Genomic DNA, 18,490 nt, shown 5'->3' with positions numbered 1-18,490 from the left:
CTTCTTCTACGAGGAACAAAAATGAATGTCTCCCTGTGCAGTTTAAAAAAAAGAAAAAAAACTAATTTCAGGTAACGTCAAACTTGTGCCTATTAATAAACCTAGCTCAGGAAAAATGAATCCTCAGAGAGTCTGCATCTCATCAGGTACATCTGAATGTCATAGAGCTGTTCACCAATTATAATAATCTTAGTGCAAAGGAAACTAGAGATCCAAACAGCTCGGGCTGGAGAAGAAAGAACGGAAGACGAGGCGGGAGCTGTGAAGGGGCTGAAAAAAGAAGGAGCTGGATGGAGGGAGGGGTGAGCTATTCATGAGTTTTATAGTTAATGATTCATAATCACTATAATAGGTTTATCCGGAAAGGAAAGATGAGCATATCTTACAAAACATCACAAATAGCATCCCAGGTCTTTCCTGTGCAAGTGTTCTGTGTGAGTGCAGATTGTATCAAAAGGCCTTGGTTTAATTTGATGGTTTCATCTGACTTCAGGGCTACGAGGAGAAGGGATGTTAAGGAAACCGAATAGAATGCAAGGGGAAAATTCAAGCAAAGCATAAGATTTCAAACAATCAAGGATAAGCCAGGTAAATCACGGAACTCAAGGGAAATATTGGACAAGATAAGGTTCAAGGTCCTATGTCCACATAAACCCTGGGAATCTCTACATAAATTAGAGGAGGCCCGTGAGACAGGACGTAGGAAGCCAAAGGGACGACAACAGGAGAGAGACTTGGAGGCAAAGGCAAAACCTTTTCCATGTTGCAAACTGGGTACCTCACTCAGCTCGTTCTCTGAGATCGCTCTTCCACTTGGTGAGGACTAATCCTGAGTGAGACGGGCCTGGCGGCCTATTGCTGGTGAAAAGGATGAGCAGCTGGTATGTGTGTCATGTTTCTCTTGTTCAATAGACATTTGAGCACATAATGTTGGCCATACACTGTGCCTGATATTCTAGCCAAGGCTTTCTAAATTTTTGTGGATGATAGGGCCATTTTTTTCTTTTAATTGCTCCAAATGTTATAATTAGCCTAGTGTAGTCATTGATGGAAGGAGAGGAGGAGCTTTGGTGGCTGGCTTTGATCCTCTCCATCCTAGACTCAGGAAAGGAGGACTGACATCAGTGACCAGCTGAAACACCAGCTGGTGGCCGTAATTGCCATGTAAGTCCAGTCCTACCACAGGGCCCAAAACTGGGTAAAAAACAAGTTGGTCAGGTGTATCCTGAATCTTCAGAGATCACCAGCTCTCTTCCTCCAACTCAGAGTATCCAAGGAAATGGTGAAATGTATGAGTCTTCTCACTGCCTAGGTCAGGGTGCACCTGGCCCATATTCTACTTTCCCAGACATACACAGAGAGACATTGTAGAAGGAGCTTTGGGGAATGAGGCACTGAAAGTCCTTACTCTATCAAAATGCATTTGTTTGCTTTGGTTTGATCACCAGATCAGTTAGGCAAACTTTTTCTGTCTCAGGTCAGGTAGTACAAATTTCTGGCTTTGCAGGCCACAGGGGCTCTGTCACAACTACTCAGCTCAGCAGTTGTAGCTTGAAAGCAGCCTTTGACATTGGAGATCAAATGGGCACGGCTAGATTTGGTCCATTACCCATATGTGCCTACCCCTGGCCTATAGCCTCAGGTATATAATAATGTTTCATCATCTTTTCCTTCCGTATGGTCCACTCCTCTGAACTCAGTAATATCAAACTTTGCCACGTGGTCTTAATTTATATGCACATCTGACTTAATTGTTTTTATTGTACATGCGAGTCTCCGCCAGAAGAATGTTTAAATCTCTTCTCATTTGTAACTAAAATATTTTAGCATGTCTTCAAGAAGTAGTATCTCAAACTCAGACATGGTATTTAGTTAGTAACATACCTTGTTAATCATTTTAAAGCTGAATCATGTGTACTGGAATGAGGGGCAATCTTACGTTTCTCTGATATAGATGAGCAGTATTGCAAGAGAAAAAAAAGAACCTATTGAATTGACAGTCCATAGTTTTTTCAAGTTTTACGTTTTTATTTATTTTTTTTTCTTTTCACATTTGGTTTCTCAAATTGTATTTCACATTTCAGGGGGGAAAAAGGAACTTTTCACTATAGTACTCTGGCCCTGAGTGCTTCATTTTTCTTAAAAAATGTACTTGGGGGAGTTTTCATTTTAAAGATATCTTGACTGTGCATGAATTGTGTTGACTGTCTAGCAGCCATTCTCTAGGTCGGTTTCATATCCAAGCCTCTTAAACCACAGAACTTTCTACGTGTCTAGAGGCACTCATGAAGTTTCATAAACAACTGTGGGAAAGGACAGTGTGAAACATTCAGTTTGTCTGCTTAAGTAGAATGTATTTCACTGCAGGGGATTTTGACACCAGACTAGGCATGCTTTAGTGTTCCTGTGTAAGGAGAGTCAGCCGTGGCAAAAATGAGTTTTCCCTACTGGAAGACAGAGAAATGTCTTAAAGCTTTTAGTGATGTTGAGTGTGCATGTCCTTGTAAGAGTTATGGGCTAGGATCGCTGTAACAAAATACATAGACTGGGAGGCTTAAACAACAGGGATTTATTTCCCTACAGTTCTGGAAGTTGCAAGTCTAAGGTCAAAGTGTAAGCAAATTACTTTTCTCCTGCGGCCTCTTTCATTGGCTTACAGATGGTCCCTCTCTTGCTGTGTCCTCACAGGGTCCTTTCTATGTGTGTACATCAGCGTGTCTGTGTGTGTCCAAATGTCCTCTTCTTCTAAGAAGAATACCAGTCAGATTAGATTTGGTCCCACCCTAATGGCCCCTTTTACCTTAATCACCTCTTCAAAAGGTTCTATCTCCAAATACACTCACATTCTGAGGTACTGGGGGTTAGGGCTTCAATATATGAATTTGGGTGTGGGAAGTGGGGCAGACACATTCAGCCCATAACAGTCTCTATTAACTTTATTTACTGGCATCCCTGTGGGATTCTGGTCTGGAAACTGAACAAAGGCCCAGCACCTAAGGATGGGTATGAGAGGCTGACCTTAGCACTTCGGGGCCGGGGACATGGGGTTGGCAGAGGAGAGGTACTAGCTCTGGGCTCTGGAACCAGAAAGAGTTATTGCCATACATTTCCATAACTATTCTGAGACCTCCCCCCAACAATGGAGAGAAGAAGAGTGGTTGTGGAAAGTGATGCTTCCACCTGTCACCCAGTCAGAAACTCTGGCCACCGTCATACTCCCCGGCAGGCTGTATGCTCTCCTGGTTGGCCTCAGAGCTCCGGACAAAGACTCAAAGACAATTCAGTGTGGAATCGAATTCTGACTCTAGATGAATATGTTTTCACTGTTTGACAGGCTCTGTGAGGAAGAGTATCTCTCTAGCACTAAGAATCTGTCTTATCTGTCCAGCTCTAGGCCCTGTTTCATAGAATGAGCTCCATAGGGCATGTGTTAGTTATAGCATTTAAACTGTCCTGACTCACATTCACCAAATCTTGATGACTTCAAAGTTGTTTTTGTTGTTGTTGTTGTTTGCTCTATGTCAGAGTCCACTATGGGGTGGGATGGAGAGCAGGCCACTATTCTTCAAGATTATTCCCAGGTTTCTCCCATCTTGTGATGCCATAATCTTCCATATGTGGCCAGCAAGCTTGCCACAGATGGGGAAGAGTGAGTACAGAACCACATAAGTAAACAATTTGTTTTGGCAAGGCTTGTAAACTCTTCTGCCCATAGTCCGTCAGCCAGAATTCAGCTACATCTTCCCAAACTCACTGCTCGAGGGCTGCGAAACGATATCTGTGGGTTCCCCAAGTTGTTTCATTGCCTTCCCGAACACATTGTCCAAGCTCCTGTCTTATTGCAAATGTGATTGCAGCATAGAGCTGTTATTGTTAGGAAGGAATATTGAAGTAGTGCAATATCACACAGCAGTTGGCTTCCTCAGCCAGTCTTCGGTTGTGCTCTCAGTCTCCTGGAGAAAGATAACCATGCTATTCTAGGAGAGTTAAGTGTCTGCAGGCCATTGGAGTGTATTGCTGGAGCTCAGGACTTGTTCTAACCTGGGTGGCTCTTGCTTTGTTCAGACATTTTTCATCATTGAAAGTGTTTTAAGTATTATGCCTGTCTGAAAGAGCAGCCCTCCTTCAGCCTTCGCCACTCTAGAAAATCCAGATATTTGCCCTAGATATTCCCATCAGAGGTCTCAAATAAGGCTAAGTCTGACCCACAGGAACCTCAGAAAGATTCTGGTGTTTTCTTTGATTCTTCCAGGAAATCGTCCTGGGAATCTAAGTCTGTTATGATGGGCGTATGCTCACTAACCTAACCCTTCAACATCTGTGTTTCTAAAATGAAAACCCTTTAGACTCATTTTGTTAATTACCCAGAATTTTAATGTTTTTCTGTTTCCTACAGTGTTATGTACACAGCAGGTAACCTTTCTTAATTTGGGTGCATGATATTTTCCCCCTTGAATGTTATTCTAAAATTAGGAAGAACCAGCAGTGTGCTATTGACTCCCTGCAGTGTCATTTGGATTCTGACACTAGGAGTGGGATTGAGGCTACCCAGCAGAAGAACACGGAAGGGGACCGTAGTGAGATGGAACTCTGCTTAGCTTGCCGACCGGCAGGTGTCAGAGATCACCAAATCCCTGGGTCAGCTTCAGACACAAATCAAGGTACAATTGACTCTTGCACAACAAAGGTTTGAACTGTGCAGGTCCACTTATGCACTTTTTTTCAATAAATACTGTAAGTGTATTTGATCTTATTATTTTCTTAATAACACTTTATATTCTCTAAGTTGATTGTAAGAATATAGTATATAATACATACAACATAAAAAAATGTCAAAATTCTACCAACAACTTTTGACTCCCCCAAACGAAACTACCAATAGCCTACGGCTGACTGGAAGCCTTACTGATCACATAAACAGCTGACTAACAGCATATTTTTTTATGTTGTATGTTGTTCAAGGGTAAAATTATAATATGGGGGTGGAGAATGCCTTGCTTATGGAAGTGAACCAAGTGAGGGATCATATTGAGCAACAAAAGTGGGGACAACAGATCAAATCCTTCAAGAGAGCAGAACATGCTTAAATTTAAACCGGTGGAGCTTTGTTCAGAGCATGTGTGAGCAGCAGCATACCCCATTGAACTCAGAGGGATCTGTGCCCCATGCCCATGTTTGCTCTTGCAGGACCTTCGGGTGCAGCTAGATGACAGCACACTCACCTGAACAGTGAGCTGAAGGAGCAGGTGTCTATGGCTGAGAGTCTCAACTCTCTTCTCCAGTCGGAACTAGAGGAACTGAGGTCCTTGCAAGAGCAGGCAGCACATAGGCGCAAGCTGGTGGAGGACGAGCTCTGAAGTTACAGAAAGCATCAATTTTTTGCATACCCAGGTGGGGCCCATAACTCTCCCCAGATGCATCCGCTGGTTGAAAGCAATGGTTTCCACACATGGGTCAGCCTGGGACCATACACAGTTGCCATGTCAAGCCTTGGGTGTGGCATGTGAGGCAATAGGGGTAGCGCTTGGCAGCAGAGCTGTGATCAGACTCCTCATTTGTTCCCAAGTTTATTTGTTCTCAGGGGCTGCTGTCACAAAGTACCACAAGCTGGGTGGTTTCAAATAACAAATTTATTCTCTCACATTTCTGAAAGCTAGAAGTCTGAAACCAAGGTGTTGGCAGGGCCACATTCTCTCTGAATCGCCTACATAAATCCTTTCTTGCCTTTTCCTAGCTTCTGGTGATTTGCTGGCAATCTTTGTTGTTCCTTAGCTTACAGAAGCATCACTCCAATGCTCGGCCTGTTCATGGCATTCGCCCTGTGTGTCTTCGCACCATCTTCCCTCTGTGAGTATGTCTCTCTCCAATGTTTTTCTTTTTATAAGGACACCAGTCATATTGGATTAGCACCTGCTGTAGTAACTCTGTATGACTTGAAGGTTCTATTTCCAAAAGAGGTAACCCTCTGAAGTTTTGGAAGGTAGGACTTCAACATAGGTTTTTGGCAAGGGACACAATTTGTCTCAACATGAAGCCTTCTGCCAGAAGAATGGACTGTCAGGGCATTCCCAGCCAGGATGCTGGGGAGAAAGGGATGAACATTCCCTAGTGTTCCAGAACCACTTGCCTGCTTCTCCTATGCCCTGTAAGCCACGCGGTCCCCCCAGTATTCCAGGATTAAAAGCAAAAAACAGAAACAAACAAAAAAACGTATACTTCAGAATCAGAAGTTATCTAATAGTGCTGAGTTGTTGCTGACAACATGATCAGTTGTCAGGACTCGGGCTTCTCACGGAAAGTTATGTAAGTGACACAAAGCAAGAATTCTTAGAATCGTTGCTATTCTTATTCAGTAGAAACCATGGCGGTTAGGACAAATATGTACATGAGTCATTCAACAAACATTTTTAGGGTCCTCACCATAACCTGGACAGTTATACATGGGATGGATACAACATATCTCCATTGTCCTAAAAATGTGAAGATGTAAACAAATTGGAGCACTGTGGTGAGTATCATGGTAGTACAAGCACACACTTTTGGAAAGCCTTCCCTGACAATACTACACGAGGTAGATGCACATACACTTACTCTGAGTCATGAAGGACGTTTAAGAAGTCAGCCAGCTAGAGAGAAGAGTCAAGGCCAGAGACATAGGGAGAAGAGGGAATTGGGAATGTTAAGGGAAATCGATATACTCACTAGAGGATGAGGTTGGGGGAAGGAGAGATCAGTGGAAATGATGCTGAGTAAGAGCCAGGTCACCAGGGATCTTGAGTCTGGGACTGATGGAGTTTGAATTCTGTCTTGCAGCTAATGGGAGGTCTACTGAAAATTTTCTGAAGGTGAACTTAAGAGATTTGCATTTTAGGAAGTTTACTCTCATGACTATTGTGGATGGATTAAAGCACTAGGGGCAGAACTGCCACACTCTGGGATATTTAGGGGTCATTTTGGTTGCCATGGTGACTGGCATGTGCCATTGACATTTATTGGGCATGGTCTAGAGATACTAACACTCCTGTAAGGGATGGGATAATCCTACATCACAAAGAATTGCCCCACCCTGAATGCCAATTGTGTTCCCACTGAGAAAAAAAAAGGAAGTATAAACCAGAGATGTACCAGCTGGAATGCATTGCAATTAGTTTGACTTTTGTGTCCACGTGCATGACACAATCCTATTTGAATACCATGTGGTGTAGAACAAATAGGCTGTAGGTTATGTGTGATTCCCAGCAAGCTAACTCACATCAACGTTTTCTTTCTCAAGAAAGCTGATCTCAATCCAATTAGTGGGATTCTTAGAAAGTAGAATATTGAATTTTTAAAAAGCAAATCATTCAATATCTGCAGTCCTTAATAGCTATCGGTACAAAATCATTTGCTATACGTATCATAACTGATAATGCATCCATGGGTCTCGATATGATGAAACAACCACTATCTGAGTGAGAGATGAGGCCATTAACTATAGAGAGGAGATGGATCTGGGCGAAAAACTAAGCAGTTGAGACCTGGTCTCTAGGGCAGAGTTTCTGACACGTTAGGTATATAAGAGAAACTTAACTCACACAAAAATGCACATTCTCAGGTCTTGCCCCAAACCCGCTGAATCAGAACCTCTTTAGTAGGACCCAGGAATCAAGTGAGCTCTGAGGTGGAGCTGCTGGTCCAGAGACTACCCTTCGACCAGCATATCTAGGAGATATTATGTTGCTCATAAGGACCTCTCCCCTACCTTAACCATACGGGGACACCTTGCAATTTTAAAACACTTATTAGTCTTTTGGTAACATAATGAAACTTTTATGGAACCTTCTTAGGCCCTTCTGAAGTCTCAGACCTCTAGCCCAGAATAAACAAATGAGGCCAAACTTAATCTTGGCTAATGACATGTGTCCTTTTTCAAACTTGAGCTGTGACAACCTAGATTACCCTTCCACACAATACCCCCAACCCCTTTCTTCCCCAAAAGAACCAATTAAAGAGTCATTAAGCTTGCAAAAAGTTTTAACTATTATCTCCCTAACAGATTTTAAATGACTCTATGTACAAACAAATCATTTGTATCTGTATCTTCCTTTACAAAGAAGGAGTTTCTAAGGAGTTATGTGCATTGAGCATCCAGAAAAAACTCCAGAAAAATACTCTTAACCCCTCTCCCCCAGGCTATACCATGGCAGTGGAAAGCCTGGGGGTGCACAGAGCCTGGCTCTCCATGAGGGCAGAGGATGGCAGCCTTGAGGAAGATGATTCATGCCATCAAGGAAGCAGGGAAGGTCCTGTGAGGCTGGAATATCTTTCTCTCTGTTTCTAATGCTCAGTCCTGTCACCAAGGGAGGCACTAGCTAGAGGAAACTGAAAGGACGATAAGGAGAAATAAAAAATAGAAAGCTCATGCCTTTTATACACACTCTCTATGCTCAGGTTTCACACCCTCAGAAAAGCTGTGCTTCAAACATGGACCAAATAGCAGTAAAAAGAGCTCCAGCTTCTTGTCACATTCCAGGAAGGAAAGAATTAGGGCAGCACCAGCCACAGAACAAAGAATCCTCCCTCGTGGTGGGTTTTCTAAGGGCTAGGGGGCGAGGCTCCTCTGAAGAACTCTTCCTACCCCCTCAATGCAAAGTCCGGTGGAAAAGAGATAAAAAGGAAGGGGTCTTTTTGTTGTTTTGTTTCTTATTTTTCCTGGAGCATCATGCTGGAAACTGATTTTTATTCACCAACCCCCTGCTCCCCAAATGTCTACAGTTGACCCCAACTTATACTGTGGAACGTTTGCTTCTACCCCATCCAAAAAAAAGGGTGGGGCAGAAAAATCTATTGCTTAATGAATTGAACAACACATGTTTGGGGCTTGTAGGTTATTTGCATTCATCTCTCTTTTCTGATTCAGGCTACCATCTCTTTGATACTGAATGGTTGAAATCTCTTCCATTCAAATATGACTTTGGTGGAAAGGGGCTTTTCTAATGAAGCATTGCAAAGAATAAAACTCACTCCTGGCCATTGCATGTCCGAAACAGACCAGCTTGCATTTGCACTGCTGGTCTCAACTTGTCTAACAAGACTGCTGCTTTTCCTTAGAATACAAGTCTGCTCAGCCAGAAGAAGAAACTGGAGGTTGATATTGTCAGGATGCAGCAGGAAGTTGAAGATGCAATGCAGAAGTGTCGAAATGCAGAAGAGAAGGCCAAGAAGACAACCACTGAGGTGGGTCCATTGACTGCTTCCTCACTCCTGACCTCCAGAGTTGACTGGAGCAGTAGTTAAGGGGCAGAGGCCAATCTGCATTCAAAAAGGATTCCATTGATTCTCCATACAGCCAGGAGGAGGTTCGCTCACCTCTCTGCTCTCTGTTCCTGTTTTGAAAAATTAGGCCAATTAGCTCCTCTCCTCTAACCTCTTTAGGCAATGAAAAGGAGCAGTTAGATTTCTATAGGCAAAGCCTTATAGATGCAAGATATTTTTTTGTTTTAAAGTTAAGCCACTTTCCACTTGTGAATCAATATATTGTGTCCAGAAACAATTCTTCCTGTGTTTCCTTAAAATAGCTATTTTCCTAGAGTATGTAAATGGTTTGATGATGATGATCTAGAAAGAATGCTTATTTCACTTACTTTTTCTAAGCCGTACAACTGCTCAGAGTAGCAGAATAAAGTTGGTCAAGAAGGGCTTCAGGGCTGGTGTGCACCTTTATTTGTGCATTTAAAATTGTTGATAGAAGTATTTTTCCTAAATGACACTAAGCTCAGAGTTGGCCACCAGCCTTGACGGTACCTTTGTAGGAACTGGAGGAAGACCATCTTCTGGACACTCTCTGGGGGCAGATGCAGCACTTTGCTCAAAAGGTATGGCAAGCAGAAGGCAATACTCAGCAAAAAAAAAAGAAAAAAAGAAAAAAACATTGTGGAGGGAAGGAGGTGAAGGGAGTGAGGTGCAGGGAGACGGGTGTGTGTGCAGAGGACCCAGCTTTGCTGGGTTTGATTTTAGCCCCCATCCCCATCAAGTGATGTCTAGTCCAAATGCACAACCATATGCAGCAGCCCTGACCTTGCTGTGTGAATGAAAGCTGATCGATCCTCTTCGTAAACAGGGTTTGGGAACTAGGGAGACAAGATACTTAGTTCAATTTCACATTAGTCATTTTGAAATTCAAAAGAAGGGAAGAGCTTGTGTCTATATTTCCCCAGGTTATTTAGCACTTGGGAGCTAAACAAAACTTTTGCACCAAATCCTAACTACTAGGTCACAATAGAATCCAGAAGAATGGAGAAGCATGCCTATCCCTCAGCCATTTTGTATGAAGGCAGACACTTCTGCTCTCTGATGGCAAAGAGGTGTATGAAAGCTTGAAAATGTTTGGCCAAAGGAAAAATAATATGCTTAACATTTATGAAAATCCGCATAGATAGAAAGGAATAAAAATAGCTTCTAAGTCTCCTTGGTAAATTTATGTAGTCACACATTATGAAGACTCTATCTGCTTAACCTTGCCTTTATAAGGTTTTCTTGACTATGTTGAAAAATAAACTTGCTACCTCTTCTCCCTCCTCAAATTCTCCAATAGTTTAGCTCTGAGTCCCAACCCCACATAGCAGAGCCCAGAGTTGCTTCCATAATTCATTCTTTGCCCTCACCATCTGCACAGGCGTCTCACACTTAAATTATACAGATGGTTGGTAACTTGATAGACAAAGACACTTTGGCATGGAGGACAGTGTTCTTACATTTGATGCACTGAGAGATTCATGAAACAGTTCTTAATAATGGTATCCAGACACCAAGCCCTTGAAGCTTGATGCAAGAGCAAGCTTCACAAGCAAGAATTAACCTACCTTGTACCAGATTTTTGGCACTGACACCATCTGTTGCTGCCAAATTCCTAGATCCTAAACTTATTTGTAGTTGTGAATCACAGAATTATATAAGTGAGATGTGAGAAAGATTTTCATAGGCACTCCTCCACACTCTTGCGGGTGCATGATGTTACAGGATATGTCCCAGTGCTTTATTCAATTAAAAATTGTTGCTTCAGTTGGTCATCTTACTTTCAGTACAGATGTTGTGTAATAATGTTCATATGGTACTTCATCTTTGGTCTTTTTCCACCACCCCTCACCCTAATCTCTTCAGGAGCCCCTGCTATCTTTTTTCTCCCTTTTTTTTTAGTTTCAGGTACACAAAACAATGCAATAGCCAGACATTTCACCTCCCACAAAGTGACAACCCCCTTCCCCAATCTACTGCCCCCCAGACATCATACATATCTATTACAATTCCATTGACTCTATTCCCTATGCTGAACTCCATATCCCCTGACTATGTATAGTAAATTATAGTTGGCATAATATATTATTCAGCTTCAGCTTCCGGTGTACAGTGCAGTGGTCAGGTATCTACACCATCCATGAGATCTTGATTGCCTTATTGTTTAACAAACCTGAGGGCTACAGAGGTTAGGGAGAGCATGGTGGGAAGAGATTACATATACAGAGGTAAAGCATGGCATTGAGTGAGACCAAGAACTGAAAACTGTGAGTAGAAATGGTAAGATCAATCGGCTGCCAGATGTTCTCAGTCTCCTTCCTTCCTTTCTAGGTAGCAAACATGTCAGAGAACTAAAGAAGGAGCAAGATACCAATGCCCACTTGGAGAGGATGAGAAAGAATATGGTGCAGACAATTAAAGACTTACAGAAAAGGCTGGATGAAGCTGAACAGACAGCCCTGATGGAGAGTAGAAAGCAAATCCAGAAACTAGAATCTCGGGTAGGAGCTGGCCTGGGTAATCATGGGGTCTTGACAGCTCCCAATTCAAGGCTGTATTGTCCTGGAAATCACACCAGGTAGTCCTACTTCCCTCATCACTTTTGCTTGTAGCGCTTTCAGATCTTTGAGAGGGTCAGGACTCAATGGATTCATTCATTCTTGCTTGACTTTGGGCTCCCTTTCTTGGACTGGATGAAATCTGCCTTTCCTCTTCCTGCTGTGTGAGAGGGCATCTCCTGCCCCTCAAGCACCCCAGCTCTGGTGTCTTCACAGTCAGGTCACCCGCTATTTCACACGTTCCCTTACAATCTTGCTTCTGTGCCTTTGCTCCTGTTACTTCGTCTGCCCTTTTCTCTGCCAGAGAAAAGAGAACGGACATGACTAAATCAAGGATGAAAAAAGACTTAGTGAAGATATATAGTAAGAGCTGACAGATGTGATGTAGTTCTTGCCTTCAGGGAGCTTAAAAACAAATAGAAAGACCAATCTTGAAAATAGGATTTTTTAAATTATTGAATCAATTCCAGTGACTGTGTACAGGTCATGTGACAAATGCTACAGGATGGAAAGAATATTCAACTGGGATTTGATGGCTCAGGAGGGCCTCTGAAAAATAAATTGCTGTCTTTGCTCATTTATGGTATGTCCATACAATGGAATACCAATGTGCATGTGTGGTACCTCATCCATATAGTCCTGCTGATTAAAATGGAATGAGGAAGAACTCTATGATATGTTCTGGAGATCATACCTAGCAGTACAATGATAAAAGGTGCAGGCAATGTAGAGAGTATACAATCTTCTGTGCAAAAAAAGCTGGGGAAATATAAAGACACATATACATTTGCTTATATTTTAAAAAAAAAATGGTGACAGGATAAAACAAAGACTAATAAAAGTAGCTAGTCATAGGAGGGGAACACAGAGATGAGAGTTAGACCTTCTGAATGCACCTGTTTAATTGTTTTGATTGCAAAATCATATAAAACATTTATATGTTCTTGGTTAAAAAAAAAGTTTAAATCAAAGAGAAAAATAAAACAAGGTAATAATCCCTACAATTTTAACACAAATGGAAACATGTGAAGCTAACTATATGTGAAGCTGAGGGGGTGGGGGCATAAAACACAAAGAGCAATTGTTCCCAGTGACTTTTAAACATAGTGGTTTGTCTGTACATCTCTGATGAAATATATCAAAGGACAAAGCAAAAAAGCAAACAAAGCAAACTGCATTTATAGTTTGAAACTAATATTGCTGCTAGCAATAAAACTAACATAATTATCCAACAACATATATAAGAACCAAGATTTTCTAGGATAAGAGAAAAAAAAACAAATAACTTAAAATATGCCTTTGACCCCTAAAAATACATGAATACTACTAGTATTTCCAACTCAAATGTAAGATTACAAGATTCAATTTTATTTCCAATTGTTGTTTGTCCACTAGTAAGGCCTAGAATTAATTATAACTCGGTATCAGTGAGCTCCTAAATACCAGATGAAGCTAAGCAATTATGGCTAATTTTCTTAAAAACAAAAATCATACTATTATTATCTATTAGAATGACATAAAGAGATATTTACAGGTGAAATTATATGATGTCTAGGATGTGCTAGGATTGCTAGTAAATTTTCCCTGAGGTGTTTTAATCACTCAAGAAACACAACAAAAGTTTGACAAGTACTTAAAGGGGGAGAGGTTTTGTTAGTCTCATGTCTTAACTGACAGAACTATGTGTTACAATTTCCTGTGTGATAGGGATCCAGAAGATTTTTTTGTGTGATGGGCTTCATTCACAAGGAACTTGCACACCTGTGACTCTCCCATCCCCATTGTACCTCTCTGAGGAAGAACAAGGGACAGTATGGCTGAAGTGGAGAAAGGGAGGTGAGGGGAATTAGAGATGGAGTCAGATATTCCAGGCACATTCGTGTCAGGGCATTGGGCTTTGCAGTGTAAAGAGGGTGGTCAGGAAGTCCGCTTTGAGAATATGGCATTTGCTTCCAGAAGGCAGGGAGAAAACCCTGGATATGTAGGGGAAGAGAAGGAGCACACAGCACCCTTCCCCCATCAACCCCTTACCTCATTTCCTGGTTTATTTTACTCCAGATCATTTACCACCATCTAAAATAGTCTATATTTTACTTTGTTTTGTCTGTGTTTCCCCTCATTATACAGGGGAGAGATTTTTGTTTGTTTTGTTCACTGGTGTATACCTCGCCCTGGGGCTTGGTGTGTAGTAGGCATCAGAATATTTGTTGACTGAATGCTATGTTAGTCTTGTTTGTATAACTATAAGGCTACAAGCAGATGACTGGTCTGTACTATCGCTGTCCCACAAAGCAGGGCTGTGGGGCTGTGTGTGACACAGACTTGGTCTGAGTTTCAGAGAGTCAGAGCTGAACATGGAGAGCGAAGCTTAGAATTAGGTAGTCCATTGACTGAATCCTCCAAGTATGCTATATATAGCTTATTCTCTCTATGTACGTACATATACCCACACATACGTGTGTGTGTAATTTTATCACACACGTCACCTCTGCATGGATTAGCCTTTCACATCCTTCATTGTCTAAACAGTCTTTTTATGAACTCACAGAGCTCATCCAACTCACTTTTGGAGAGACAATTTTCCCAGAGAGGTTGCCCTGTTTAACCACGGCCAGAAAGAGAGCGGTTACCATCTTCCCTCGATGGTTTTGCTCTCTTTCAAATGCTCATGCCAACTGGCAAATGCGATGCCATCTTGGCTTATTCCCTGCCAGCCTGTGGTCTGAGATCATGGTTTGTTTACAGGGTCAGGAACTGGAAGGGGAGCTGGAGAGTGAAATCCGTCGCAGTGCAGAAGCACAGAGGGGAGCCTGCCAACTTGAGTGATGCCTCAAAGAGCTAACCTGTCAGGTACTCCAGGAAAGCACTCCCTGTTTGTCTGGGCTCCGCCCTGAGAAAATGGGCTCCTTCAAGCTGGAAAAAGCCTTGTAGGTCTCCTGCACCTCTGTCTCCATGTTGCTCTCCCCCTCAGTGGTAGACATTGACTCACCCTTCCAGGGCCCCTGTGCTATTAGTGGTTTGGGTTGGTCCCTTTTCAGAGCTCTCAGGAAGCCAAATGTGAGCGGCAAGTTGCAATTAGAAGTAAAAAGCTATTTATACTGTCCTTATTTTTTTCACACATAATGTCTGCAGCACTTTCAGAAATATTCCTTCCTGTGAGAGGCTGTGTGAGAACAATGTGTAAATGAAGTGCCTGGCAGAGGCTTAGGTTGCTACTCAGCAGGTTACATGGGACGCTGACTAAAATTGGAGCCGGGGGCAGTTGCACTCCTATTTTCGGGTCACACTAACACTCCAAGCCACTAAGGACTCTATTTGGTGCTGGTTGCACGTGGAAACATTGCTGACAAAAGGCCTCCAAAGCTTTCTGACTGTTTTACCCTTGGCTAACATTGGTTTCAAGCAAATAATTGAAAAGAAATGGGCTGACTTCTTACCATTAATTAAGGTATCGCTAAAGTAACAATCCAATCCTTCACTTCTGTTTTCATTTTCTAACCTTTCTTCCCTTGTCTGCACATGGTAGACCAGAGAGTCCGTGACAGCAGAGGCTGTATTGTGTGCCACTCCGGGGCCTAGCATCTTTCTGGCACAGAGTAGGTGCACATATTTCAGTTACTGAAAACAGATGCCAGAGGTCACTTTCTAGCCCTTTCCCGCTGCACAATATAGCTTATTCCAATGAAAAGGCAGACGCATTCTAGGATCTCACTTCTGCAGTAACTGCAGCAGTACCAATGCACTCTGGGCCCCGGTCCTGATTCTGGTTCCTGCGGCTGCCTTGTTAGAAACATCAGTCTTCTTCCCTTGCAGCAGGAAGGAGAGTGTTGATAAGAAAGCAGAGCACCTCAGAAGCATCATCTTGGGCTAATTAAGATGAATTGAGCTGTTCACACAGCTCTTCTTTACTGAATAAGATGAGTTAGTCTGATGCTTCTATAGACCATGCTAGGTATATCAGAGCCACTGAGGCGTCAGCCTGTGGCTCAGGAAGCATGCACCTGGGGAACATAAGAGATGTGCTATTTTACTCTCCTTTGGAGGGGGTTGAGGAGGCCACCCAGGTGGAAAGAGTGAAATGCTACTTGTTAATAATGTCTAGATTTGTCTTTGTTTTTTCATTTTCCTATGGGTTATTTTGACTTCTGTAAAAATAAGTTGTTTTCTTGTGTAAACAACTTCATTATAAAACAAACCACCAACGCTATTTGGATGTCATTGTCCCAAAGACTGTATTCTTGTTCTAGTGTGTTAGATCTTTGTTTCTTCATAGCAATAATCTTTGTGTTTCCCAGGTACTAGTATGAAGGTATATTTCTTAATTTCTTCCAAGTGTCTGCACAGTGCTTAGAGTTTATCTATTCAATTACGCAATGATTTTCTGCCATCGAATCAGAAAATCAGATATTGAACGCCTATTTTATGCAAATAATAGTCTAGACCCTGTAGGTTTAAAGAGGCATTAGAGAACCTTCCTCATTCCTAAATATCAATACCAGCCTTTAAAATATTCAGGGTGGGTGCTGAGTCAGTTGAGTCTGTTCCTCCTTCGACATCAGAATAACCACCAGCACTATAAAGCAGGGAGTTTTGTGATATTTGGAACAGGCGTCAATATAATTTTCCTTTCCTAGGAAAAATCCTCTGGGGAGATCCTACTACATTGGAAAAGGAATCAAGTGTGGCCCCATCCAGAACAGTTCTATGGCCAGTCCCCACGGAGCATTTATCTTCCCCCATATGTTCCTCTAACATTTGGAAACACCCTACTTTCTCTCTCTGGTGGCTAGAAAAATGTACTATAAAGCAGGACATAAGATTAGAAACTTAGAATTGTTATAGAAGGTGAAGAAAGTGTTTCTGCGCCCACTCTCCACCCACCCACTCTATTTGCCTTTGACCGCTTCCTATATTCAGGGATCTGTGTGCAGATGGTAGTTAATCCTGACAAATCTAATTGCAGATGTAGTATCTTCATTTATAGGGATAGGTAAACAAAACTCGATCTTGGAAGGGTTCTCCAGGAACCAGATATCAGGATGGAGTTAGAAGTACAAGAGACTTATTGGAAGTAACTCCTGGGAAACAGAAAGGGGAGAGCAAGCAGGATCAGGCAGATAAAGCCTTCAGACCACAGGGCAAGTCTGACACCCATGAAAGGCAAGGATGAAGGAAGGAGGGTCCGAAAGAAGCCTCAGAAGGCAGTGCAGTTCCTAGCAAGTCCCTGGCACAGAGATTTTCCCTACCGGAGTCCCACGTAGGGCGGAAACGGCCAGACCCTAGAACTCTGCTGTGCCCAGTTATTGTCAGGGGCTGTGTGGGGAGTTTGTGATCTCCGTGTAAATGCTACAGCAGATCCCAACGGTACTGCAGCTGGAGGTTTTCGGGAAGCTGTTCTCGTCAGAGCTGAATGGCAAGTTTCTTGAAGGGAAATGTGAGCAGGGCACAACTCTAGTTCCCACGTGACTTAATGCCTCCGAGCAGAGATGTGAACCGAGGCCTAACAAAGGCCTTGTCATCCGGTGGGAGGAACATTAACATTAGCAACCACTTCCCGCCTTGCCTTTTCCATTTTCTTCTGCGTGGCCTCCTTTACCACACAGTAAATTTACTCGCTTCAGTAAATTGCTTTCAAACAATTAATCCTCTGTTGGTTTTAGAACTTCCTATACACACGTCTATGAATCTTCTACCTGAGAGGCAGAGGGACAGGCAGATGAAAATAGATTTTATTTAAAAAATATGCTTGTCTCATTTTCCTAAGCAGGTTATTCCTTATATTAGTCCATGCCTTAGTAAGCTTAAAATTAATAATTATCTACTGTCAGATTTACTCTAAGGTGGGGGTGGATGGAGAGTTCTAGGCAATAGAAAAAGCTTCATTGAAACCGCCTTTGTTTGTTTATAGATATAATCAACATATAACATTGTATTAGTTTTGAATACACAGAATAATGATTTGATATGTTTACACTGAAAGGATTATCACAAGTTTAGTCAAGTAACATCTATCACCACACATAGTAGTTATAAATTTTTTTTCTTGCAATGAGAACTCTCAAGGTTTAGTCTCTTAGCAACTTTCAAATATACAATCCAGTATTGTTAACTATAGTCACCAGGCTATACATTATATTCCCAGACTTATTCATCACATAACTGGAAGTTTGTGTCTTTTGACCATCCTCACCCATTTTTCCAACCTCACCCCATCTCCCCCATGCTGTCCCCTGCCTCTGGCAACCACCAATCTGTTCTCTTCTCCTAGTATGAGTTCAGTTTTTATTAGATTTCACATATAGATGAGATCACATATTATTTGTCTTTCTCTGATTGACTTATTTCACTTAGCATAATGCCCTCAAGTTCTGTCCATGTTGTTGCAAATGCAGGATTTCCTTCCTTTTTTTTTTTTTTTGGCTGAATATATTCCATTGTATATACAAACTACATTTTCTTTATCTATTCACCCTTCAATGGACACAGGTTGTTTCCATGTCTTGGCGATTGTAAATAATACTGCCATGGACATGAGGATACAGATATCTTTTGGAGATAGTGATTTTGTTTCCTTCAAATAAATATCTAGAAGTGAATTTCTGGATCATATGGTAGTTCTATTTTTAATTTTTTGAGGACCCTCCATACTAGTTTTCCAT

At 42.0% G+C, this 18,490-nt stretch overlaps 1 protein-coding gene across 1 annotated transcript in view; it reads left to right on the top strand.

Annotated features, from left to right (window-relative positions):
- Positions 1 to 14,670, top strand: part of MYH15 (myosin heavy chain 15) — a gene marked incomplete at its 5' end in the record, with an annotated part of 103,261 nt that extends 88,591 nt beyond the window's left edge. Inside the window, 10 exon segments of the mRNA XM_081078816.1 lie at positions 1,100 to 1,164; positions 4,474 to 4,602; positions 4,604 to 4,661; positions 5,188 to 5,220; positions 5,223 to 5,353; positions 5,355 to 5,391; positions 9,091 to 9,216; positions 11,605 to 11,620; positions 11,623 to 11,774; positions 14,577 to 14,670. Coding sequence (XP_080934942.1) covers positions 1,100 to 1,164; positions 4,474 to 4,602; positions 4,604 to 4,661; positions 5,188 to 5,220; positions 5,223 to 5,353; positions 5,355 to 5,391; positions 9,091 to 9,216; positions 11,605 to 11,620; positions 11,623 to 11,774; positions 14,577 to 14,657 — 828 coding nt within the window. The 3' untranslated portion in view covers positions 14,658 to 14,670.
- Positions 14,671 to 18,490: the final 3,820 nt, after the last annotated feature.

The sequence above is a fragment of the Rhinolophus hipposideros genome (genome assembly GCF_964194185.1).
Source record: "Rhinolophus hipposideros genome assembly, chromosome: 2".
NCBI lineage: Eukaryota > Metazoa > Chordata > Mammalia > Chiroptera > Rhinolophidae > Rhinolophus > Rhinolophus hipposideros.
Note: the sequence above shows the minus strand (reverse complement) of the source record. Positions and strands in the feature narration are given on the sequence as shown.